General features: G+C 42.4%; 1 protein-coding gene across 2 annotated transcripts in view; it reads left to right on the forward strand.

Moving 5' to 3' along the window:
* The window catches only part of YWHAE (tyrosine 3-monooxygenase/tryptophan 5-monooxygenase activation protein epsilon), a 31,440-nt gene extending 7,493 nt beyond the window's left edge, over positions 1 to 23,947 (forward strand). The window contains exons 2-7 of one of the 2 annotated variants that reach the window (XM_090026291.1): positions 5,101 to 5,300; positions 12,797 to 12,903; positions 15,333 to 15,539; positions 15,984 to 16,120; positions 21,305 to 21,351; positions 23,027 to 23,947. In XM_090026291.1, the coding sequence (XP_089882417.1) occupies positions 5,101 to 5,300; positions 12,797 to 12,903; positions 15,333 to 15,539; positions 15,984 to 16,120; positions 21,305 to 21,312 (659 nt within the window). In that variant the 3' untranslated portion in view covers positions 21,313 to 21,351; positions 23,027 to 23,947. The remainder of the gene's footprint in view (positions 1 to 5,100; positions 5,301 to 12,796; positions 12,904 to 15,332; positions 15,540 to 15,983; positions 16,121 to 21,304; positions 21,352 to 23,026) is intronic. The other variant, XM_090026290.1, reaches the window with a different exon arrangement.
* The last annotated feature ends 1,269 nt before the right edge of the window (positions 23,948 to 25,216 follow it).

The raw sequence follows: 25,216 nt of genomic DNA on the forward strand, positions 1-25,216 counted from the left end.
ACCCCATGGTCCTGACTGAGTCTCGGGAGGGGAGGGGTGGCGGGCAAGGCAGCTTGATACACCCTTGGTTTAAAGAACCCTTCCCCCACCTTTTGTATTTTCTTGCTACTTCATTACGCTTTTTACCAACAAGAAATGCATACCTTTTGGGGACATATAGTAAGTAACTACAGGCTGAAATAACCAATGCATATAAAAAAAATATAAAGGACAGAAGAAAGTATACATCTTAAATGTTCTTTGCCTGTCATTTTTAAGCCTGTGGATAGATTAATCTTAAAATATTTTTTGCATTGGTGCTGTATTTCAGAAGTTGCTTATGAAGTGTTCTGTACGCCTCACCTGCTGTTCCCTTAGGGTGGAACATAAATTGCACTGAATCAATAACAAATGGTGTCCCTTCACATAAGAAGAGGTATACAGGTTACAGGCAGGGGGTTGGGGCAGGGTTAAGCTAATACAGAGCAAAAGAGCTAATGCCAGTGGTTCTCAATCTTGATGGACTTGGCGCCGGTTGAGTGCTACCCTATTTCAAAAATTGTGTTACGGTCCTTACTTCCTTGTAGTGGGGCTGGGTTAGTGGCCAGGCAGGAAAAAGCCTGAGCCTCCACTTACCTGCTTATCTCCTAAACACCTCTGGGCACCCTTCAAAATATTTTGCAACACCTGGTTGAGAATCACCACCCTATACTTTCTAGTTCTGTTATGAGGTATTTGTGGCTTTTGTTGCTGTGTGAATATCTTTTAACATTTTTATATCAGAATAGTCATGATCAAACTTTGGACTCCAAATGAATCAGTTGAAAATGTATTTTTGCTGCCAGAATAGTAATTTTGATTTTTTTAAATTGCTGAAGTCATTGGCCATCTAGACACTTTGTTTTTTGCTTTTTTAGGAGCGGGAGCCAGGTTTTGTCCACCTTTCGGCATCAAAATATTTCCTTCCTTATGTGGAGTAGTTTAATTTCAGTCAGCAGGGGTGGGCAATGGCAACACAGGTGCCACAGTGGCACAGGTAGCCTGTGTGTCATGCGTCAGACTGGGGAGGGGGCAGGCAGCATAGTATCAGATAAGGAGGAAGTAGAAAGCAAAACAGTAAATCAGTCTGGGAGTACAGGGAAGGAAGTGGAAAGCAGAGAAGCAGATCAGGCAGAGTAAAGGGATGAGAAAAGAAAGCAGAGGGGCAGATGGGTTAGGGGGAGGCGATCAGAGTAGCGCTTGGGGAGGGTGTAGGGATAGTTTCTGGTACACCTGCCAAAAAGGTTGACTCTGACTGTCTTAAAAATATATTAGTGAGCCACGTGAATCTGGAGAACTATTTACATGAATCTGGAGAACTATTTAATGGTGTCGATTTAAAAAAAATAATGTACCAGGTTTTATTCTGGTCTAGTTTTTATAGCGGTTTTTAGTTGTATTTCTTTCAAATAAGTTCATAGTACCACATTAAGATGAATGATGCTTGTCATTTATATTGATTTTGTACTTTATTAAGCTTACCCTTTAAACCAGATGGTAGCACTTAAATTAATATTTCATTTTAAGATGGAAGCACCTTCTACTCAAGCTGTTTGAAAACAGTATTTTTCTTAAGTTTTTTTTAATATTTCCTTATAAAAATTGACTTTCATTTTTTATGTAATGGCATATAGTTATTACAAAGTAAAAATAAATATGTATGGAATTTTGTGATCTGGATATAATTTGTCTGCTTTTGGGTCATTTACTTGATTCCTCATGGTTCCTTTGTATTTCTACAAGCGGGAAAACTTACTGCAACATGTAAGAACTACTGCAAAATACCTTTGTGTGAGAGGCCCCATCCTTTGTTCACATTTATGATTGATGTACATGTAGTTTTGTAACTGTAAATGCAAGTGCTTTTGTTGGGCTTTGGCATGAAAGAATATACCCCAGGAACTGACTCAAAATTCTTAGAACTGTTGAAATGCCACTGTGTTCCACAGCTCTGAGGAGGAAAGTCTTGCATTGGAAAGCTTGTCTGACATCAGACCAGCTGTATGTTGGCCCGATAAAAGATATCACTGTAAGAAATCCTTGTCCCTTGCATCTTGCATAATTTCTGGATCCTCACAGCTACAGCATTACTCTTACACTATCCTAATTGTCATCTGCAAATTTCATAAATGCTCTCGTTTTATCACAAGTAACAGCAGTCCACAGTATTTAATGAGGTTGATCCAAGTTTTGATTCCCCAGCATAATACTCTCTGCAGCATGATTCCTCTCAGTTTGGAAGCTTCTTATTCATTTCCGGTATTCCTATGCTAATCTCCGTTTCTCCAGTGTAATGGCTTTCTTTTCATGTGGCATGGTTTCTCATGCTTTGGTGAAGTCTGGGTGGGATATTCAGTAACTATGGTTTGGTCAAGAAGGGTGATGATCAACCGCCAGAACAGGATCATGCCATCAGGCCTGTGGAGCTCCCTGTGGGTCTGGGAATTTGGTTTTGGGGGAGCAGTGGCAGTGTTAATTGCTGTGGTTCTTCCCAATGCTACTCATCCGGCCTGTAGGGCTGGAAGGTTGAGCAACACTGACCTAGGAAAAGCCTTTATCTTATAAATGATATCAGGTTAACCTGGCATAAAGACTTTTTTTGGCATTTAATTTTCCTTTTTATTTCTATGGCCTTATGTTTTGAAGGAAAGAATAGTTAATGTACTGTGCAATTAAGGTAAGGGTTTCAGTCCAAAGTTGCCTGTATAATTTTTATTTCCCCTTCTTAAAAGTAGTAGTTGTTTGTTGCTCTCCAGTCGGAGAATCATGACCAACTTGATGAATATATGATACTGTTCAGTGAGCTAAAACACAAATGGGAAGTTTGCAAGAAGTGGAAAATAGGACAAACTACTAGAGAGGACTTGGGCACGTAGGGATCAGGAAAGCCAGAGGCATTTGGAGTTGCAGATAGGGGACATGAAATGTAAGGGTTTCTACAAGTGGTAGCAACAAGAGGAAGATCAGGGAAACTGAGTCCTTCACTGAATGGGGGAGGCAGCCTAGTGACAGAGGATGCAGAAAAGGCTGAAGTACTCAATGCCTTTATTTTTTTTTTTTTTTTAATTTTATCTTAGTCCTCACAGTCAAGCTCCCAGACTACTTGTATCTACCTGACAGTTCGGTTTGGGAAGGTGAGCAGTCATCAGTGGTGAAAGAACGGGTTGGGGACTATTTAGAAAAAAACGGGATGTGTACAAAACCATGGGGCCAGGCGCAGCGTACTTGAGGGTTCTGAGGGAGTCGGCCGATAAGATTGCGAAGCCGTTGGCCGTTCTCTTTGAAAACTTCCGACAATTGGGAGAGATCCTGGACAACTGGTAAGGAGTAGATATAGTGGCTATCTTTAGGAAAGGGAAGAAGGAGAATCTGAGGAACTACAGACCCATCAGCCTCACTTCAGTCCCTGGAAAAATCAGGGAGCAGGTCCTCAAGGAATCCATTTCTAAGCACTTGGCGGAGGAAGTAATTGGGAGCAGTCAGCATGGATTCACCAAGAGCATATCATACTTGACCAACCTGATTGCCTTCTAGTGAAAAAATAACGGACTTAGCGGACGCTGGGAGAGCAGTGGATGTGATATACCTTGACTTAAGCAAAACTTTTGATATGATCTCTCTCAACATTCTTGCAACCAAATTAAGTATGGGTTGGATGAATGGACTCTAAGGCAGATGGAAAACTGGTTGAATTGTTGGGCTTAAGGGGTAGTAATTAATGGCTCTATCTGGCTGGCAGCTGCTATCAAGTGGATGTCCCAGGGGTTGGTCCTGGGGCTGGCTTTGTTCATGGTTTTCAGCAGCCTGGAAGATGGGATGGATTGCACCCTCAGCACGTTTCCAGATAACACTAAGCTGGGAGTAGTGGATGGGGCTAGGATTCAGAAAGACCTAGGCAAAAGTGCAGGATTGGAGCCCAAGAAATGGCACTTGTCTTTTTTGAACCTCATGATAAGTCCTGCCTTAGGATGGAACAGTGCCATGCACAGTGCAGGCTGGGGACCAACTAACAAAGCAGCAGCTCTGCAGAAAAGGACCTGGCTGTGACTCTGGGCAATAAGCTGAGTAGGAGCCAGCAGTATGCCCTCGTTGCCAAGAAGGCTAATGGCATACTGGGCTGCATTAGTAAGAGTGTTGCCAGCAGATCAAGGGAAGTGATTCTTCCCTCGTCTTCGGCACGGGTGAGGCCACATCTGGAGTAGAGTCCAATGGAGGGCAAGGAAAACGGTTAGGAGAGTGGGGCACATGACTTCTGAGGAGAGGCTGAGGAAACAGGTTATTTAGTGTAGAGAAGAGAAAAGTGAGGGGAATTGATAGCAGCGTTCAAGTCAAACTGGACACAAACTGATTGAAGATTGCTTCTTCCTTGACGTAAGGAAAAACTGTACCTGTCAAGTGCCAAGGGTCCGGAACAGGCTTCCCCGAGAGGTGGTACAGTTGCCCGCCCTGGCGATCTTCAAAAGCGTCTTGACGCCCACCTTGCTGGGACCCCAGCAGTCTTTCCTGCCCAAGTGCAGGGGGGCTGGACCCAATAATCTTGTAAGGTCCCTTCCAGCCTCTAACAATCCATGAATCTATGAAAATCCCCAAAGGGGGTTTGCAAAGAGGATGGAGCTGGACTGTTTTCAGATGCAGAGGTAGATGGGTATGGAAAACTGACTAGCCAGTCAGGTGAGATCAGTGTATACATTCAGTGGTGTACGTACAGCCGTAACTTGCAGAAATCCAGTTCTCAAAAATAAAACGCGGTGATACTAAGAAAACACGAATAGTGCTTTTTAATGCTGTACAAAGGGGGTTTAAGGCCATCCATAATTCTCATGGCTCTGTACAAATTGCTTTCCAGAAGCGTTCTCACTTTACGTGGGAAAGGTATAGGATTGATTCTAGAAATTAAAGGTGGGATTGAACCCAGTTTGCCAAGCTAAGTTTATAACACTAAATTCTGGAAATCACAGTGACTTTCTTATTGAATGGATTTGAACTCAACTTAGTTTTGACAGGAATAAAGTCAATGGGTGATTCAGAGGTGTTTTGAAAAGTGTATTTAATATGTCTGTGTAATGATCTCTTTTCTCTTAGAAATGGTTGAATCGATGAAGAAAGTCGCTGGCATGGATGTGGAGTTGACAGTGGAAGAAAGAAACCTGCTGTCTGTTGCATATAAAAACGTGATTGGAGCTAGAAGAGCTTCCTGGAGAATAATCAGCAGCATTGAACAAAAAGAAGAAAACAAGGGTGGTGAAGATAAACTAAAAATGATTCGGGAATATCGACAAATGGTAAGATCTACGTGGTGAAATGCTCTGGAGGAGCTGAGTGTGTACTTTGACTGCAGTAAATGCAGCACCTTGCTTTCCTCCTCTCATAACTGTAGGCTGTAAAATTAATAAGCAGTATCTCTGAAGTTTCTGGGAATGAGTTCCAGGACCCTTTTAGGCCCTTGTGCATTATTGCTGATTTGAAATCAAAATTTATTTGTTTGGTTTTTTGGGGGGGTTTTTTGCTTTTCACACTCTATGTTGTTCTGTCTTTTGTTGTACCAAATGAATGACTTCCATTAGGTCCTCTATGACAGGAAGTCTAGCTTTTGTCTTGGGTAGAAACCAATTGTCTCCTGTCTCCTGCACCACATTTTCTATAGCTTTTTCTAGAGGTGTAACTGTAAGAATGCAGCAGTTACCTGACATCACAGTATACTCTAATAGCTTTGTATGGACCTAACTGGAAGAGGTTTGACACGCATTATTAGTTTATTATTATTTATCTGATTTATGTCTTGCCCATTCCGAAAGGCTCAGAGCAGCCTACAGTAGACAAACATGCTTGACTTGAAATGAGAAAGTGTCAAAATTGTGCCTCTTCTGACTGGATCTTGTTTTTGAGAGTAGAATTTTTATGGTCTCCAAACTGTACTTGCCTAAACTTAGGCTAACTATACTCACCGAAACTTAGGTTAAATGCTTTGGGTGATTTCATTTTCAAAAGGAAATGACAAATCCTGAAGGCTAGTTCTACAGTTGCAGTTGCCTTGATAATTATGAAACTGAGGCCAAGTATATTTGCCACTATAAGCGGGCCTTTTGTAAACTTATTTCTCCTTAGATGTTAAGCAGTTAATTGGGATAGCATCTTTGTAACAGGTGATTGTTTATGTAGTTTTAAAATCTTCCCGACTCAAAGGGCAAAGAACAAGTTTTGACTGTGTGATTGCAGTCAATGAAACCTTTGAGCAATTTTTCTCAGACTCCTGAAATCCATTTTTCTTGCATACCCCGTGCACCTTTTTCCTAGAAGCAGCTGTTAAAGGTTGGAGTGCACGTTATGTACAAGAAATATGTTAAGAGATGTTTCTGCTGCTTAGCAGCAAAAGTGACAGTAAAGTCCTGCAGTGATCCACAGGGAGCAGAACGAGAGGGCTCAGCTCCCTTGTTGCTGCTACTTGGTTACTATAAAGAAAATTTTAAGAAAAAAAACTAATTCTGCTTTTCAGAAATAAGGTGCATATTTAACTTATTTGGGAGTACACTGTAAGTGAGAGTGCGGGGGGAGGGTATGTTAGTTATTTATTTAGCTCAAAGTACCCTTCAGATATTTCACTGCATATATTTTCACCAACCTTCTGGCTCTTTAAGAACCCTGCTCCTTCAACAAATTGCAGCAGTACTCAGCTGACACATGATCCCAGCAGGAGAGAGAACTGTTAAGAGTGCTGATGTTTGAGCTGTATTTGAAACTGCATCTTTTGCAGGTAGTGTTCTGGAAGCTGCCCTCTTCTAAAGGGTCATGACTAATTAGTTTGGGTTTGTACCTGGTGGAAGTTGCAAGGTATCCCTTCCCTATATTCAAATGTTGTTGATACAGTAGCCCTAAGGCGGTGATTCTCAACCTGGGTGTGGCGAGAAGGACACTGCAGTTTGCTGTGCAGTATGAGCAATGCTGGTTGTGCAGATACCTGCACATGATTCATAAGATCAGCCCAGAGATTTCAAATAGGGACCCATGGGGTCAAAAAACATTCTGCCCTATTGTGCACTTTCTGAGTTATTTGTAAAATAGAGAGCTCTTTTATTATTTTTACTTTAATAAAAAAACAAAAACAAAACCCAAATGAGAGCTGGTATTTTCTAAGGGGTACCTTGAGTCTAGCAGGGTGTACCTTCAGTTGAGAAATGACTGAGAACCACTGTTTCTGAGGCGAAGTCTGCTTCAGTTTCTCCTCTGTGCAAGTTAAAGCTTGTGATACTTGACAGGCAGCATTGGCCCTAAACTATGTGGTACAGCTTCCTAAGGCCTGTGGCCCGATGGAGTGGTAAACTAGGCATGTTCATAGCATTAGGTAAATAATTGAGTTGTTGTTTAGGTGGACATGGAAATTAATATGATCAGTACGGTACTATTTGTAATGACTCTTTTGAAAGAAAGTTTTACTTTATGCAGCAGATCTCAAATGTCAGTGCTCTACAATTTATTTTTTTTTTTTGTGGTTGGGCACTTTCAAACTGAAGTTGTCTTCATTTAGTAAAAAAGAGGTGCCTTGATTAGTAGATATAACAAATGCATGTTAACGCTTTCTCATTGTGTAAATGTGGAGAAAAGCCTGTGTGGTTTTACTTTGCTATGTAGGAGGGGAATATGTTTGCACAGCTTTCTTGGTTAAAAGACCCAGATGCAACTTGGACTTGCATTTTAGTAATCCTGTGAACACATAATGCTCCATGTTTGTAACAGTATTTTCTGTGTGTGTACATGTTATTCCTTTCATAACTAGAGGATTAAGAAATGTACCCAACAATGTTAACAGCAATTCAGGTGAGATTTCTGCACAAATGCTGGAGACTTAACTGGTGTAAGACTTCAGATGCTGTCTGCACTTTCTATCCCAGGCTTGTAGATGGCCTTTTTCAGGAGTGATTATCTTCCCTTGGCAGAGGCCTGTGGTTCTCAGTCTCTTTAGATTCAAGGTAGCCGTCAGAAACTGCCAAATGTCAGCTTTGATTTGTTTTTTTTTTTGACTAAAGGAAAAATTATAGAGCAGGTTCTGTGTTTTACAAAAACCCAAAGAGCATGCAATAGGTCAGAAAAGTTTTAACGCTGTGGATTCCTATTTGAACTCTGAATGATAATTTTCCCATCCTGGTGGTCTCATAAAGTCGGTCTTCTCCATTTGGTCTTCCTCTTTCTACCCCCTACATACTTCAGGGCATGCAGGAGGGATAAATATGAATTGCAGAGGGTGTGGCTTAATTGATAGGTAACTATAAGCTTCTGCATGGAAACAGGTAGAAACTTAGTCCAGTAGGACCTGTTAGGGACAAGCATTGTTGGCAACGGGGTCGTTTTGCCTAGTTCCCCAGTCTGAGTGGGAGAGTCATGGGGTTCTTCCCACAGGGTGATGAATCGGGGCTTAAGATCTGCAGAGGAAATGTTGGATGTTGCTCACTCTGAATTGCTAAGTCTTGTCTCCACTTTGCACAATGGGTTTTTACTGTGCGATAGTGTTATGCTTCAGTTGAAAGAAAATGCATGTAGCAAAGACAAAAGCTAAGAAAGCATGAGACTTGTTTAAAATTGTAGATCAAGTGCACAAAGTAGATCTTGTTACTACTGTAACCAGCATAAAAAATGCCATATTTACTTGCATACCCCACACACCTCCCTCCCTACCTCCAAGTCAGTCCCCCAACATAGGGGTCCATGCCCTAAGGGGTCGATTTGATTTTTTTCTGCCCAGATAAAAGTACCCCATTTTAATCCCTGTTCCACCAGGCAGCCATGCTGTCTCCTTTCAGGCAGCTGAAGGAGTTGGTTGACTTAGTGGCTTGTTGTTATGAGTCAGTCGTCTAAATTAGAGTCATTTGAGGTGCTGATGATGGCCTCAGCTTTTAATGGTCTTGATGTTCTTCGGGCAGTCTTACCATCTGTAAGCTGCTTTTGGGGTCTGTCCTCCTATTTGAATTGGAGACTCTTTTTAGTTCTCTTCAGTGTTATAGGTTTACCCATGGAGACTAGTCTTCAGAAGCAGCTAGGGTTTCGGTTTTTGCTTAATTGGGAGAAGGACAACAAATGAGCTGAAGATTAGGGTCTAGTCCTATCTGTACAGCCATAACCCTGGACAAATCTTTTGTTTTGCCTTCACATGCCTTATCTGGGACCATGTGGTATGGGAGAAATATGGTAGCAGGGTGTTGACTCTTAGGAAGTTAAAAGTGACTTTTGGGAAGTGAATGGGACTGAAGACAGCATAACAGGCTAGAAACAGTTCTTGAACTAAAGTTTCACCTTCTAAGGGGTGGTTCCTAAAGGTTGATGATGGTAGCATTTTTCAGCAGTTCCACGTGTGTATGCCTCATGTGGATGCAGAAATCTGGCAGCACTGCTGTCCTGGAAATGAGTATTATTGCCACTGTTTGGTTAAAAGTGAGCAACCTTTCCCTAGAGTTACTATCATCAGGGCGATGTGAGACTGTGAGGCATACTGCAACATGGGTGATGCTGCTGTAGCCAGGGAAAACTGCCTCAGTTTCTAGGGGGCGTATCAGGGTTGAACTAAAAAGCAGCTACAAAAAAACAAACAAACAAAAAAAAACCCACTTGCCACAGCCCTCTGTGTGGTCCCACACACCCCTTCTGGAAACAGACGTGGGCCAGTTCCACCTGGTGCTCATCTCCAGGCTCCTGCACTGTATCTTCCACCTGGTAGAACTGTCCTGCGTGTCTTTGTTTCCAGGAGATGCCTTTGAGGCTGGATCAGGAAGGGCTGCGGCACTGCCTGCTTTATGCTTCTTGGATAACACTGAAGTAAGCAGGCAGGTGTTGCAGCCCTTCCTGGTCTGGTTGTACATGAAGCACGCAGGGCGCTTTTAACTGGCAGCAACAATGTGAGCACCCTGGTTGAGAAGCACTGAGGTAACTTGAGGCACCTCAGCAGTGGTACTCAACTAGGATGCTGCTATGTTTGAAGTTATGGAAGGAAGCCCTCCCTGGATCTAAAAAGATTGAGAGCCACAGGCTTAACTGTGAAGCTTTCCATAGTTTAGGATGAAACTGTTTAGCAACTGAGCAGCTACAAGATGACTCTTGAATGTGCTTTTGAGCAGCTGAGGTCCAGGTAGAGTGTACTTTGTGTCTAGCAGGCGGCACCTGAGCTGTACTAACCCACAATTTTGGCCTGCTGCGTTTTGTGTGATGTGCAGAAGTACATGGGAGGAGCTGGACAGCAGAGGCAGAGATGGGTCCAACAGGTTGAGGAGCCAGAAGCATGACTGACAGTGACAACTGACAGGGGCATCTTACCTTGGGCAACCTTGGTCTCCTTGAATCTTGGGCTTGCTGGCCTGCTTGGATTCAGTAATAGAGGGTGTTTTGGTTTCTGCCCTACATGTTTGTCCATTTGTGGGCCCTGTAGATGGTGTTTTGGCTGCCTTGGCTTGCCTTTGGTGAGTTGCTTTGTGGCCATCAAATAAATTCCATGTTGTCTGTGAAATGAATACTACAATTTTTATACCAAGAGAAGTGTTTTATTTTTGTGGCATGGGTAGAATTCAAAACAAGTATGGAAAAAGTACGAAGGCACAGGAGCTTCAGAACTTAATAGTAATGAAGATTTGCCAACGTGAATGTCATGGGGGACGAGAGATGTGCAGAACAGGAGCATGTCAGATGCTTGCTTCTGGCTGACATTTAGAGCCGCGGTTTGGCAAACTAGTCTGCCCATAGTGATTTGGATTCCGTTGTGGTTGGAGTGGTAAATCATCAACTTGCTCTCAGGGCTTCATGAGTTGAAGCACAGCTCGGTTCCCCGAAGATGTGGTTATTCCCATCCACAGTGGAATTGCCTGAGTTTTGTAGTGCTTCGTTCCACACTTGGGGTGCACGCTGCTTGCCTCTCAATGCAGTCTAGCACTTGACGGAGGGGTGGCGGTAGGTGGACCACGTGAAATTGTGCAGGTTATCAGGAACTCCAGATGGGCTTGGAAACTATGGCCTGATAATCAGAATAGCTCATGAGCTTGGAGAGTTGCAACCTGTTCCGTTCATTTCAGCATGTATGACAAACAAGTAGATCTGTTCTGTACTCGAACAGAGTTAAAGCATTTCTACTGAGAGGTGTGAGGCAGCTGGCAGAATGCTCTGTAGTCTGTTGCGCACATTTTCTGCTGGACTGCGTGGTCTATTTTGCAGCTGATGCACAAAGTGCCCTCTAAAGAGGCTTTGGCAGTACAGTTGCGGAGTGGAGCCATGCAAAGCTACCAGAAGTGTGCGTGTACATACACTTTGGCAGTTGTAGTTGCCTGCCAGAACTTCAGGACCATCATGGCTACAACATCATCACTCTTGCACTAGCTTGGTCCTAAGTACATAGCTAGTCCAATAAAACGATACCACCCAACGAAATCCTTGCCTCCACAGAATGTTAAGCAGTAGACTGAGGTGAAGATGCATAGGAGCCTTCATCAGTTTAAGGAGAAAGGAGTTGGAAATAGATTTAACTAAGTCACTGCAACATTTTCTTGTGTGGATAAGTCTTCTGTGTTACAAAGGCTATACAGACCTTTGTATCTGTAGGAACTCCTTGCTAAATAACTTGCTAAAGTTAGTAGTGTTTCAAAGCCCAGTATTTCAAAAGTCACTGCTTTGTGAAGTGTTCCTTACTAACTGATTTCTAAAATGAGCTTAGTCATGTTCCCCTGGAGATGAGCCTTATAAAGATCAGTGCTATTACCTTTCCTAGTTTTGTGCGTTTAAAAGTTTGTATGTTCTAATGTTTTTCAAACCAACTCATTTGCGTGGACTTTGTCAGTGGGTCTCCTCCTTATTGCTCCCCCTCCTGTCTGCTAGGGTGTCCCTTAAGCTTCTTGCTCATTTCAAAGTCTGATTGTTTGGGCTTAGTCTGTCCGATGCAAGAGAGAAACTTTCTTATTACTTTCTGAAGTATGTTTTCAATCCTGCATTGGGCCTAAGTTGGCATTTCTTGATTGGTGTTTTGCCTCCTGTGAAATGAGTAGAAACGTACCGTGGTCTGAGGGAGGCTTTTGTCCTATTAGCCTTTACAGCCATAAGGGAGCAGAATCTTAGAGTTTGGGGTGCTGTGCCAGATTCGCATATAGGATCTAAGAACCAGGATGGTAAATCCTGCAAAGCATCTCCCACAGTTTTATTTCTGATTAAATTATTTCCCTTGCTGTAGCTCTGTAGGGAAATGTGTGTCATAATGGACACAGACTCTTTTTTGTATATATATTTTTTTTTTTAACATGAGAGAATCTGCAGAATTCTGTTAGTTTCTAGGACCATGTAGAGAAAGTTGGTAGGAGAGGCTAAATTTTAACATCGTGGTCATTAGTAGACAAGCAGAACGTTGTACTCTTGACTGTGGGCCAAGGCAAGAAGCAAGTTGTAGAATCGGTATGCCTTCCACCCGTCTGCACGTGTTTTGTTATACTTTGCTATGCCAATTTCATACAAGTTTTAATGCAAGTATCAGTGCTCAGAGTGCAGTTATTGGGTCATTGTAAGCATTGAAAAGTAAGTTTTGAAGCTGACATATGTTGTGAAAATGGCTTTACAGTTAGGAGCCCTGCAGCCCTCTTTCACACCCTACAAATACCTGTTTTGACTAATGTTTGTTGATACAGTCTCTTAATACTATCCAGTTAAAACAAGTCTCTCATTTTTAACCTGTCAAGAAGAAAAATTTAATTTCCACTGTTTAACGCAGTTTATTCAACACTGATTTATTTTTGTTTTGGGGCGTTTTTTTTTTTGCACCTCACAGGTTGAGACTGAGCTGAAGTTAATCTGTTGTGATATTCTGGATGTACTGGACAAACACCTCATTCCAGCAGCTAACACTGGCGAGTCCAAGGTTTTCTATTATAAAATGTAAGTGGCTTACTGTTGTCTGCATCACAGGTCAACTTAGGTTATGTAAAATATTTAACTGAAGTCCACATATGTAAATGTGAAGATTAACAGCAGCAGTGACTCGAATCTTCTATCCCTGAAATGGTTACTGCATACATATTGATAGTTACACACAGATGAGCTTATTGCTAGTTGGTGGGTTTTTTGTCTCTCTTGCTTGTAGGAAGAAGGTAGTTCAGTTGTATCTAATCAGTTTTTTAACATTATCTTCCTGTTAGTGTTCTGCCCCAGGGGCTTGTGTCCAATTGTGAGGAAACTAGATTAAAGTCAGCCAACTTTCATGTAGGCCATTGAATGCTACTCAGGCAGAAACAGCTCTTTGCAGTCTTATGCTCTTCAACATTATTTGTTCTAAATCCAGTTTCAGGTGAAAGGTTTAATTCCTGTCTTAACAGTCCCATTGCCCTGTGCGGTATTTTCTGTATAAAGGCGGTGCATAAAAGCAAACAAACAAATCAAAAAACCCCTGAGGTAATTAAAATTTAGTTACACATCTAAGTACTTCTGTTAAGGAGTGCTGACATGAACATTGCGTATCCCACTTTGATTTTTCGGCTCCTTGTATACATAATGGCATGACAGTTGTTCATGGTATTATGCTGTATTTCAGGGCTGTCCAACTTCAAAGTGGCTGGGGGCCACATGCCCCATGGGCTGCACCAGTGAGAGCCATACACCACGGGGGCAGCACTAGCGGGAACCCCCCCAGGCTCTGGGCAGGTGGGTGCTCCCCAACCTCAACACACTGGGCAGGTGGTGCTCCCTTGTATGGTGTAGCATCCCACCTCACCTTCAGCGCCACTGTGCCTCATGGGTGTTCCAGGCTGCAGGCTGTGCTGTCTCATGGTGTTTGGGTGGGAACCCCCCCCCAGCTGCTGCTGTAGCTGGAGGAGTAGGGACAGTGGTGGCTTGGTGGGAGCCTCAGGACTGCATGTTAACCTGTTGCAGGCCCCATGTAGTCTACAGGCTGTGAGTTGGACAGCCCTACTATATTTGAAAAAGCATTCACATTTGTATGTGACCACATAAAAAACTGCTGAGTCCTGCAGTATTTTTTAAATTTTAATTAGATTTAATTTAAGATTAATTTTATATGAATTTTTAAAACATTTTTTCCAGTGACCATTCAGTACATTTAACTCAGTACATTAAACCTAGCTTTAATTCTGGATTTGCAGCAGGTAGTGAGTAAACTTGTATGCTTTACAATGTTCAGTGAACATTGCTGCATATATTATATTTTTATTATAAAATTTGTCAGTAAATATGTCACAGAGCATCTGAGGTGTGTCTGGAAATAATGGTATCTGTTATGTTTTTAATAAAACCACTTGTGTGACGGAATCAAATCTCATGCAGGAGTGCTGTAGGGCCAGAAAGAGCACTAGCCTAAAAGCGCCCTCTGAGACAAAGGGAATAAGCACCCTGTGGGCAGTACCGTGGAGCAGGTACACTAATCCACTTGCAAAGGAGCGCAGAGAATCCTTGAGAAGTGGGGCTGGAAAGAAACCTCCGTAGGTCATCTAGTGAGGTCCACACCCCCCCCCCTTTGACAGGATCATCCCTGTCCAAACCATCCTCTACAAAAATATCTAAAGATAAGAAGAACACTGGTCTTCTCTCTGTCTCTATTCAGTTGAGGGAATTCAGCTGTGCAGCAAATACAGTTTCTTTGTCTTTCCTGTTTTTGTTTGCACTTAGGAAAAGGTTTTGGAGAGACAGCTCTTGTTGTTTTGATGTCTGACACGTATTAACTGATTGTGGCATGGGTAATTGCTGGTATCAGCTTGCTTAGTACCGGTACCTCGTATTTTTAGGACCGCCTTCCCAAAGGAGGCATTTATACTGTCCGTTGGCAAAGGGGTCAATTTGCAAGTCTCATCCTGTACCTTGTACGCATGTTTTTGGCTGGTGAAGACAAATGGGCAGAGTTTTTTTTCCCCCAAAACACCCAGATGTGTAGTGGGTGATTCTCTATTACTTGCATTTCTCAAGTATTTCCTTTCCTTTGTAAAAATGTCTAAAATGTTTTTTCCTCTGGTGGTTCGTTTTTTGTTTTGTTTGTTTTTTTTTTTAACTGAGAAAATTGATTCTGTAACTTGGTTATCTCTGTGGTGCACACAAGTCCAGCAATACCTATTAAGTGCCCGGGAAGCTTAGCAGTATTGTGGTTTCAGCCATCTCACTAAGCATTGTATAGGTGTTTACACCTGTCCTTCAGAACTAATGGTCTTAAAGCACATAATACAATAATATCTAGACATTGGTCAGCAGTAGATATACATCTTGCTTCAGAAGTATTTTGCAGGCAAAATGTTTTTTTTGCCGGTGGGTAACAGAAATATAAAATTCATAAGATTATTGTGCTTTATTTTTTCTTCTTTCAGGAAAGGGGACTACCATAGGTATCTGGCTGAGTTTGCTACAGGAAATGACAGGAAGGAGGCGGCAGAGAATAGCCTGGTGGCTTATAAGGCTGCTAGTGATATTGCAATGACAGAACTTCCGCCGACGCACCCCATCCGCTTAGGTCTTGCTCTCAACTTTTCTGTATTCTATTATGAAATTCTTAATTCTCCTGATCGTGCCTGCAGGTGAGTAATATCTGAGGAGGTGGATTCCTTTGGTGTGCTGTAGGGTACCGGTGCTTGGCAATTCTAGCATTTGAAAAATGAAACCTGAAATCATTCAACCCAAATGTTGTTAATTTTTCAAAATGAATTTTAGGAAACAATTCTCAGTCTTTTCAGAAAATTTTACCTATATTTGGATGAGCGATTCAATTAAGAACATTGTTTCTTAATTGAATTAAACAGGTGGCCTTAGGCTGGTCACTATTCCTAACCATCCCAGGAAATGCCTATTTAGCCTTCTCTTAGAAACTTCTCATGAATGAGTGTGACTTCTCTCAACATCTACTTCCATTGTCCTGTTGTTCTTATAGTTGGGAGTATTTTCCCCTCTGGCTTTAGGTTAATCAGATTACTACATTGTTGGGTTGAAACTGTAGCAAAGCAGATTTACTTTTGTATTCGTAGGTTGGCAAAAGCAGCTTTTGATGATGCTATTGCAGAACTGGATACGCTGAGTGAAGAAAGCTATAAGGACTCTACACTTATCATGCAGTTGTTACGTGATAACCTGACACTATGGACTTCAGACATGCAGGGTGATGGTAAGTAAGATTTTGCTTTTAAGATTCTTCTCCACTCTTGATCTCAGGAAAAAATACATACCTGGCCTAAAAGTGATCTCTTAAGTGTGGGAAGAAGCAGCAGAATGGATTTTGATGTTTTTCACCTCCCCACCAGTATTGTTGTATTTGTTTGTTTGTTTTTTTTTCACTGTACTGTACAGTTGACATGTCTGAGTTTGTTTTTCTTCCTCAATGCACTTGGCAATGATATCAATTTACATTAGGAACTTTTTTCAGTATTTATTGGTGGGTGAGATGTCACATCCTAGAGATTTTCCCCTCATTTAATTGGACTGTATTTTGTTTCAACAATAATGACCCGGGCGGGGGGGGGATGGAATCTTTATTAATTGCAGGTCAGTTTCTGTGATGCTCGTGGTGATCCTTCTAATTTGAGTTGCTAATGCAGAAAGTAAGGAAGTGACAAAATATATTTAGCATTTCAAGCAGTAGTGCCTTGTCATTCCTTAAGAAGAACTCCTTGAGTAAATACTAAATGAATAACCAAGCGTTGTGCTTGGGGGCAGGATTCTAGCATATTTAGTCATTGGAAGGGGTTTTTGCCTTCCTCTGTTGAGGGATGGGGCATGATCCTCTTCCTTGCATCTCTTGAGTATATTTTAACAAGCTACTTTCTAGCCCTTGTAGTGGAAGGATGTTGACAGTATACTCATGCCCCTGCTTTACCTGTGACAAGTTAAAGGGTGTTTCTGAAGTTTCGACAGCTGTACCTGGCAGTTGCTCCAGAAGTTTTTAAAAGGGATAAGCAAAAAGGTTGTCTAGGAGGGTATTGATGGAGATGAAATGAACTTGCCTTGAGCAAGGGATTGTACTAGATGGCCTTCTTGTCCTACTTCTGTGTGATAATTTTAAAAAAAATTAAATAGCCAGTTATTACTATGGCAAGAGTTATGATTGTCTTGATGCATTAGCAAGACTTTCTCCCAGTAGATTCATGTAGCGTGTAGCATACTTAATTTTTCTAGCACCTCTAATTTACTGAGGAAATTACATAACGAAATAAACTTGGCTGATATATGGCAATATTAATGAAATAAAGGCACTTCTGGTTGTTATCTATATAGAACTAAGCTGGTTCTGTCTGCAGAATTGTATGCAATCTCTGACCTACTTTTAGACAATGAAGTACGTTGTCAGTAAGTTAAATGTGTAAACGATTTGGTACCGTAGTCTTCCAGCTCTTAGATAGTCCTACAGAATGTCTAAGAAACTGCATCTCTTAAAGAGAAGCGGGGCTACTATGTGGAAATCACTTAACAGAGTTGTCATGGGATCAGTGCCACTTGGGAACGGGGAAGTTTTTCCTCAGGACTCCCCAAGAAGCAGTCTCCCAGCCCTGGCATGGCTTCTCAGGCAGCATACCTCTGGTTTCAAGACCCCGCTGCTTCTCAGTTCCTTGCTTCCCTGGTGATCTGTAGCACCCCTGCCTCCTTTGAGAGTTTCCTTTTTGTGGTTAGCTCCTGGGAAGGAGACGGTGTTGTCTTCAGAGCAGCACAGCAGAATTTGTTCCAAAATAGCCTTTATTGTGCCACTCAAGTTCCCTCTGCTCTTCCACAGACTTTGTCTGCCTTGGACTACCATTTCTCCATTCCCCAGCTCTGACGCTTACTCTTTTTCTTGTCAGGCCCAGTCAGTCACTTCTGAAACAACACAGTTGCAAAACTCTAATGTAATCTCGGGACAGCGCTCCCCCAGTAAAATGAGATGAAGTCATAGGGAAGCCATTAAAGGACAATTTCTGGCTCCTGCTGCCAAACCCAGGCTGCCATATCTCACCAGGCTGGAAAGGGCATTACGTTTCATGCTTACGAGGCTACTAACAGCAAAGCCTGTTTATACCAAGTCCCCCAGCTTGCTCCTGGCTAGAACCCAGTCCAGCTAGCTGCCTTCATCTCAGTGGTTATGCATCATTGCCCACTCAAGGGTGCTGCAGTAGCAGTGGTCAGGTAAAACTACTGTGTGCGCTCCCCCTGCGTCAGGGCTCTCTAATCAGGCTAGAGCAGGCAGCAAAGTTGCCTTGTGCCAGGCAGCTCTCTCTGATCTGTTACCCCCAACCATTTTCCTGGAAACAGGTGCAAATGGAACTTTGGCTCTGCTTCTGGGAGATGATGTGGGGCGTAAACCAGAAAGAGCTGCCTAGCACAAGGCTGTTATAGGAAGAGTGTGCAAGTGGCACAGCCCTTCCTGGGCTGGCTTTGCAGCAAAGGGCAGTTGCATTCCAATTTCACAGCGTTACCCAGCTCAGAAGCACTCGCATAAGCTGAGGCAGTGCCAAGAGTGGCTCTCAGCTAGGGGTGCCACCGCATTGAAAAAAGTGGTGGCATGCCTTCACCCTGAAAATCGATCTGATATAATCTCCATTTTTGAGAGATCCATTCTAGAGGAGTGTTAGTACAAAACTGTTCCCTGCACTAAGATAAAAGATGACATACATTAAAAAAGATTTTGAAAAGGAAAAAGTCCACTCTGCAGCTTTTCTAGCTCTTGGAGTGGACTGTTAAGAACAGATGGGTGAGTAGCATATCGTTGCAATTTTCATTGAGGTGTGATTATAATTCATAGAATCATAGAGAAGTAGGCCTGGAAGGGTCATCTAGTCGGTCCTCCTGCCTGAGGAAGGATCATCGTCTCTATCCAAAGCATTTCATACAAATCCATTGTCTAACCTGGGGTGGGCAAAATGCCTGTAGCAACAACGTGAAACCTAGAGTCTTTCGTTTGATGTGCAGCAAGTTCGTCCTTATCCAAGGCTTATGAATCTGTACTGATGGGTGTTCTGAGAATAAATGCACTCTGCCCTGTAGTTAGGTATTCCAAAAATCATTGTATTTCTCTTTGTGCAGCTGATGGTGCAAGTCCCCTTAGACAGAAAAAGTATCTTGATGCTTTAAAAAAGCATTGAGATGTTGGTGTCAGCAGTGCACTTAAGCTTCCTGGAATGTGTTCCTGGATGTTTTTTGCGCACACATTATCCCCTATGTGTGATAGAATTATGCTATCAAAATAGTAATTGAAATGATTTTTGAGGGGATTTCAAGTCAGTAGAATATAATAACCTTTTGGAACTTGACTAATAACTACAGTCTTTGTAGGGAGGATGTTGCTGGGCTTGGCTAAGAGCAGTGGACTCATGCTGCTGCAGAAGAAACTTAGACTGGTGATTAGGAGGAACTGTCTGACTGGGAGGGTGGTCAAGCACTGGAATAGGCTACCTAGAGAAGTTGTGGAATCTGTCCTGGAAATGTTCAGAAGCAGGTTGGATAGAAAGTTGAATGAGACTATTTAGTCAGGGCTGATCTGCCTTGAGCAGGGGCTGAATTAGATGAGATGACTTTGTGAGGTTCCTTTTGGCCCTGCTTTCCTTTGATTTTGTGAATTCCCTTCTCCTCTGGATCTCAGAACCAGGGTGGAGAAACCCAGACTCTCCCTTCTGGTAACTGTACTTACTAGATGCACGCTGGGGGAAAGTGTACTTGACTGATCGGTGCTTTACCATTCTATGAATATCCGAATTGAAGCAGCCAAGTAGCTAGGCACTGGGTTGCTAGATTAGAAGCAGCCAGGGTAATTACCTGTACCTTCATTCAATACACCTTTGCTGTTATCTCTTTGAAGTAGATGCTCTCACGGTTAAAAGGCCAGCTAAGAGGTCATGGATTGAACTAATCTGTTGAAGAGGTAGGCTATGTCACATAGTAGGATTGATGAAAATGGTCGTTACTTGAACAGGTAAATGAATTAAGAGACCTGTATGGGGAATAATTTGGTGCATTTAACAAGTCAGTTTCTACAACCTTTTCTTGAGTTGAGAAGGTGGAGAGAATTGCATTAAGAGTGTGCTCTTCTGTATATCCTGAAGTGAGACTCATCCATTTGTGTGTCGTCTCCGCCCATAACCCCTTGCTGTATCGTGTTAGTCCACCATCCTGTAATATGGATGGGGTCCCTGACTTGCCCCTGCTTCCTTCACTGTCCGTTTTCAGCCTGAGGCGGTGTCTGGAACCAAGGAGTAAGCAAAAGGAGCCTGTTGTGAGTGTAACTGTGGAGGCAAGGGGCTGGCAATAGAAAGAAGGGTTGGGCAGTTGAGAAGCATTCTAGATAAGTTCTGCTTTTATCTGTCTGTAATCAGACACAGGACCACCTGACCCAAGTTTCTGCATGCCTTGTCAAGTTTCAAAACACCAGGTAATCCCCAGGTGTTCACTCTGGATGGGACTGGTCGCTTACTGAAGGCTACCCTTTCCATGCTCTGGGTGCTATTAGATCTTGTTGTTCAGTTAGTGTGTTATGGCAATGCTTAATATGCAGTGTTGTAATTTCCTTGAATAAAGACTGCTCAGAGATGGCTTAAAAAAAAGAGATGTTTTGAGAACAGTAACTGTTCTTCAAAATGTGAAACCTGATGGAAAAGTGCAGTGCTTTTGAAATGAGTTTGATTTGTAATGCTTTTATGAATCTGTGATCAGAGTTCCCAGAGGGTATAGTGTAATAGTCTCATTTCTACAGACCTCTGAAGAAAAAAAAAAAAAAAATTGTATCCATTTCATGTTTGAAATACCATGGAAATCTGCAGGCAAATCTAAAATCATAATATAGGATAAATGCTTCTAGAACAGGGGTGGGCAGGCTGGTCTCCATTTCCCAGCAGCCCCTGCAGCAGCAGCTCCTGCCTCGGTCCTGGTTCTCTGGCTGGGTGCTGTCACAGCCCATGCTCCTGGGGTCTCCACGGAGACGGTGGGAGCTGCCTGGGCAAGGGCTGCTGGAAAATGGGGGTCCAGCTGCTGGCCAGATCTGCCGTTTGCCCACACCTGGTGACTTGCTGTTGGGACTAGTTAATGGGATGTTACTTACCATGTTAAGTGGAAGCATGATCACATTTGCTTCACAAATCTGAGGGAGAAAGAATGGCTAGATTTCTAAAGTATTGGCTTTTCAGTACCATTCCACTTTACTTTTGCTTTTAGTCTTTAGGTTCTGTGTATCACAGCATGGTTTCCTAACAAATTGAGTATGACTGGACTTTTACATCTCTCCACTTCCATTGTCTCTCTTAATCAAGTTATAAGCAAGCAGTATTTATTTTCACGCTTGTAATACTGTCTTCATACGATTCCTGTTTTCCCTTCTTTCCTGTTTGTATAGATTCCTAAAATGAAGCCCAACTGTTCATTTCCTAAAAATCTACTTTTGTAAGTCCTCACCGTGGCTCAGTGACTTTTTCAGTTTATAATTTCTCTTGTCACTAACCATGCCTGCTTACCACTGTCCTGTTCCTGATAAATTGCTTGCATCTCTGACTCTGTTCCAGGGCTAATTTGTGGCCTGTCACCCCTACCTACCCAGGCCCAGACATGTATAACTAAGACCAAAAATGATCTAGACCTTTGGTAAATGAGCTGGATACCTTGACAGAGATTAAGAATACTTGGGCATGAAATGTACTTTCACTTTTGGCCTGTTACGCGGTATTTGCTTTTGTGTGGGCTAAAGCATGTGGGGGATGCAATGCATTTTCATCATCATCTCAGGTTAGGGTTAGGTCCTTTACCAGTTTCCTCTTTCAATAAAAGTGGTCTTATTTTTGTTTAATGTCACTATTTAAGTATGTTTTGGGTCCTTTTTTTTATTTGCTATGGATAGCATTGTCCAAAACACCCGTACCACATATTTAGTGACTTCCTTGCATCTAGATACATAGTCTGCAGGCATTCTGCTTGGATGTCAGAAAGTTGCTTGTTTGATCTGATTGAATTTTCCTGTAGACTAATGGAATAGATTATTCTGTTTTACATTGTCCCTTGAAGCATCATAGTTAAAGGGCAGTTCTACCTGAAAATTTTAATCAGTTGACTGTATTAGTACATGTTCCTTTACTTCTGTTAAATTGCTGGAAAAGGTACATACAGCATCCATGTTTCTGGTCCAGGGGACAACCAGTCAAAAACTCCTTAAGGCAGCAGTTCAAAAGATATAGCTGGCTCTTCACTGCATGTAGCAGCTCAGTTAATTGGCTCCAGACTAATAGTTAAACAAGAAGCATGAAAGAATCTGCACAAAATGATCCTCCTTAATAACCTCAGCTGCACCTTTTCACTTCTTGGCCTGCTTTCCTGCACTGCATTTGAAAAGTAGGAAAGTATGTGCAGGCTGGACCCGGTGATCTTGTAAGGTCCCTTCCAGCCCCTAACATCTGTGACCATTTTTGGGTGGCTAGACAGAATAAAATGAAAACAATATGCAACCTCTGGTGGAGATGTTTTGGGAAATAGATTTCAGTGCTGTAGCACTGAAGAAACTAAGCACGCGGCATGGAAAATTGTGATGTTGATCTCCCTTTCTTTAATATTACTTTCTACAGTTAGATCTTTAGAAAATTATTCTTTTTAGGTCCTTTTTTACAAGTGGATTGAGGTTATTAAGGAAATACTTTTTTGGCTTGTGATTTTTGAAGTGTAGGGCTGTGTTGATCTACAGCCATATTGGTAACTTTGTCTCGGTTGTACACCTTTTGAGAGACCTGATTTGGTGTGTACCATTTGATTTAAATGCCATGTATAAGTGGTATTGTGCGCTGTGGTAAGGACATAATTGAAGGGATGCAAACATTAGTCCTAACCACAGGACATGGCTGAAATGACAGGTTTAGGCTACGAGTATTTCCATACAAGGAATTGATGTAAAGAGCCGCATACAGTTAAGAAGTTCTAACGTAAACGGCATCAAATCAGTGTTGAGACCAGTGAAGTTGCTACACAAGTATCTTGCGTTGAGAAATGATGACGTACCAGCGGGTTCCCTTGCTGTCTTCCCACTCGCACCCTCCACTGTACTCTATTACTTACTTACGTGCTTGCTTCTTTGTAGGTGAAGAACAGAATAAAGAAGCGCTGCAGGATGTGGAAGATGAAAACCAGTGAGACATCAAGGCCAACAAGAGAACCCATCTCTGACCACCCTTACCTTCCCCCACAAATCCCTCAGTGTCACTCTGAGAACCACCAAATCTGACTTTTACATTGGGTCTCAGAATTTAGGTTCCTGCCCTGTTGGGTTTCTTTTTGTTTTGTTTTGGTTTTTTTAAACACAGTTCAAAAGTTCTTAAAAGGCAAGAGTGACTTTCTGTGGATTTTACTGGTGCCAGCTTCCTAGATTCCTTAAGACACTAACAGGACTGCGTAACGGCTCGTTCAGCATTACTGTACTGTCTTCTGCCAGGTGTGGCAAGATAACCATTAGAAATGAATGTTACATCTGAAAGCCATTAGACTTTTAAGGAAGAGACTTACTGCACTGTAGGGTGCACGTGGTGGTATTTTTCTTTTTTATAATTGTTCAAACGGAATTTTATACCAATGTTTAACTTAATTTGGAGTTTAACTTAGATTGAAGTTACAGGTTTTCTTGGAACGTTTATTATAGTGGTTTTGCTGTAAAAAGTTTCCAAACTGCTGAAATGTTGCTGAAAAAATACGGTGCTGGTAACAGTTCAATAATCCATAGCTGTTCATTCTTGCCTACTTTCTACTTCTCCTCAAAGCAGGTTAGCGTTGAAGGTGGCATTGAAAGCCTGCATGCGTGTTCAATATTTTTTTTTCTCCCTTCCCCTTCCCCTCCTCCTCTCGCTCGCTCAACCTCTTTTGTTCAGTATGTGTAACTTGAAGCTAATTTGTACTACTGGATATCTGACTGGAGCCACAGATACAGAATCTGTATTGTTCTTACTGAAACACAGCATGGAATTAACATTAAACTTAAATAAAACAAACCTAAATTAAAAATGCCAAATACTATTTTGATTTCATCCTTTTTTTTGCATTTGATGATGAACGGTCCCGGGAGCCGAGACCAAGTGCGGGGCTCCCTCCTGCCAGCAGACTGGTTAAATAGTTGGGTTAGTGTCGCCATTTCGCCTGCACGCCTCTCTTCACATTAAATGGCTTCAGTGGGATTGGGAGGTTAGCCTTCCTCTAGCAGAGGACACGGCCCTCTTCCTTGGATCTCCTGAGCGTATTTTAGCAACCCTTTAAGCAGCAGACCACTGGCCGCAGTTGCCTTGATGCTTTTACCTGTGGCAGGTTAGGGGCCTGTGCCTTGCGGGTGTGAGACGGGGTTGACTGCCTAGCTTAACTAATAGGTTAAAATTGCATGTGCATGGTTTGGATAGGGCCGATCCTGCTTCAGGCAGGGGGCTGGAGTAGATGACCTCTAGACCTACTCTTCTACGATTCTGACTGCTTTTCTCAAGGTATCCTTTCCTATTTTCGTTGAACTACCTTACATTGTATGAAAAATGGATTTTAAAGTATGCCCAGAGAAACATAAGGAAGAATAAGAGAAGCCAAAGGCTAAAACCAGCTTTTGTTCTTGAAGTTTTCCGGACCGTTCGGCTTGTCCTTTGCCTGCTGAAGGCGAACAGCACTTCTGCGCAATTAAGGGAGGCTTACAGTACCTTGATCTTTCACAGCGACGCCTGCCTCTCTTAGGCATCACCGCAATAGCATGACGAGTTACCCCTGCGTGCAGTCAGTTGGAGCTAGGCACGAGCGCTGCACGTGGTTTCAAAGGTGCAGCGCCACAGGATCACAAACTTGTAGCTTGTCACGTAGTAAAACAGACCGAATTTTTGTTAGAAAAAAAATGTATTTATTTAGCATATATTTGAGATAATATGATGTACACAGCATTATATAGTATATACACTACAGCGTATATGGGATTCCTGACCAATGCAGTGTTTCGATACCTAGAGACCACATTGGCGGGGCGGGGCGGGGCGGGGCGGGAGTTGGAATTTGCCTGAGTTCGTTCCAGGTAAGTAGCAGTGCGTTTGGGCTTAGTGTTTGTCACGCTCTTGTGTGTCACGATAAAGGACTTTGCATTTCCCCAAAAAAGAGTGCAGGAGGTCTACAAGTAAAGCGACAATTTTCACTTTGTAAGCTGGAACTGTGGCAGTTTAGTGCCATTATTTCATGTACAGCGGGTCATAATAAGAGGCACTTCTAAACACTTTTGTTTGTATTAAAAAAAAAAATGAAAATCCTATTGTTGGCTTGT

This window comes from Crocodylus siamensis, chromosome 13, assembly GCF_052110815.1.
Source record: "Crocodylus siamensis isolate JL-2025a chromosome 13, ASM5211081v1, whole genome shotgun sequence".
NCBI lineage: Eukaryota > Metazoa > Chordata > Crocodylia > Crocodylidae > Crocodylus > Crocodylus siamensis.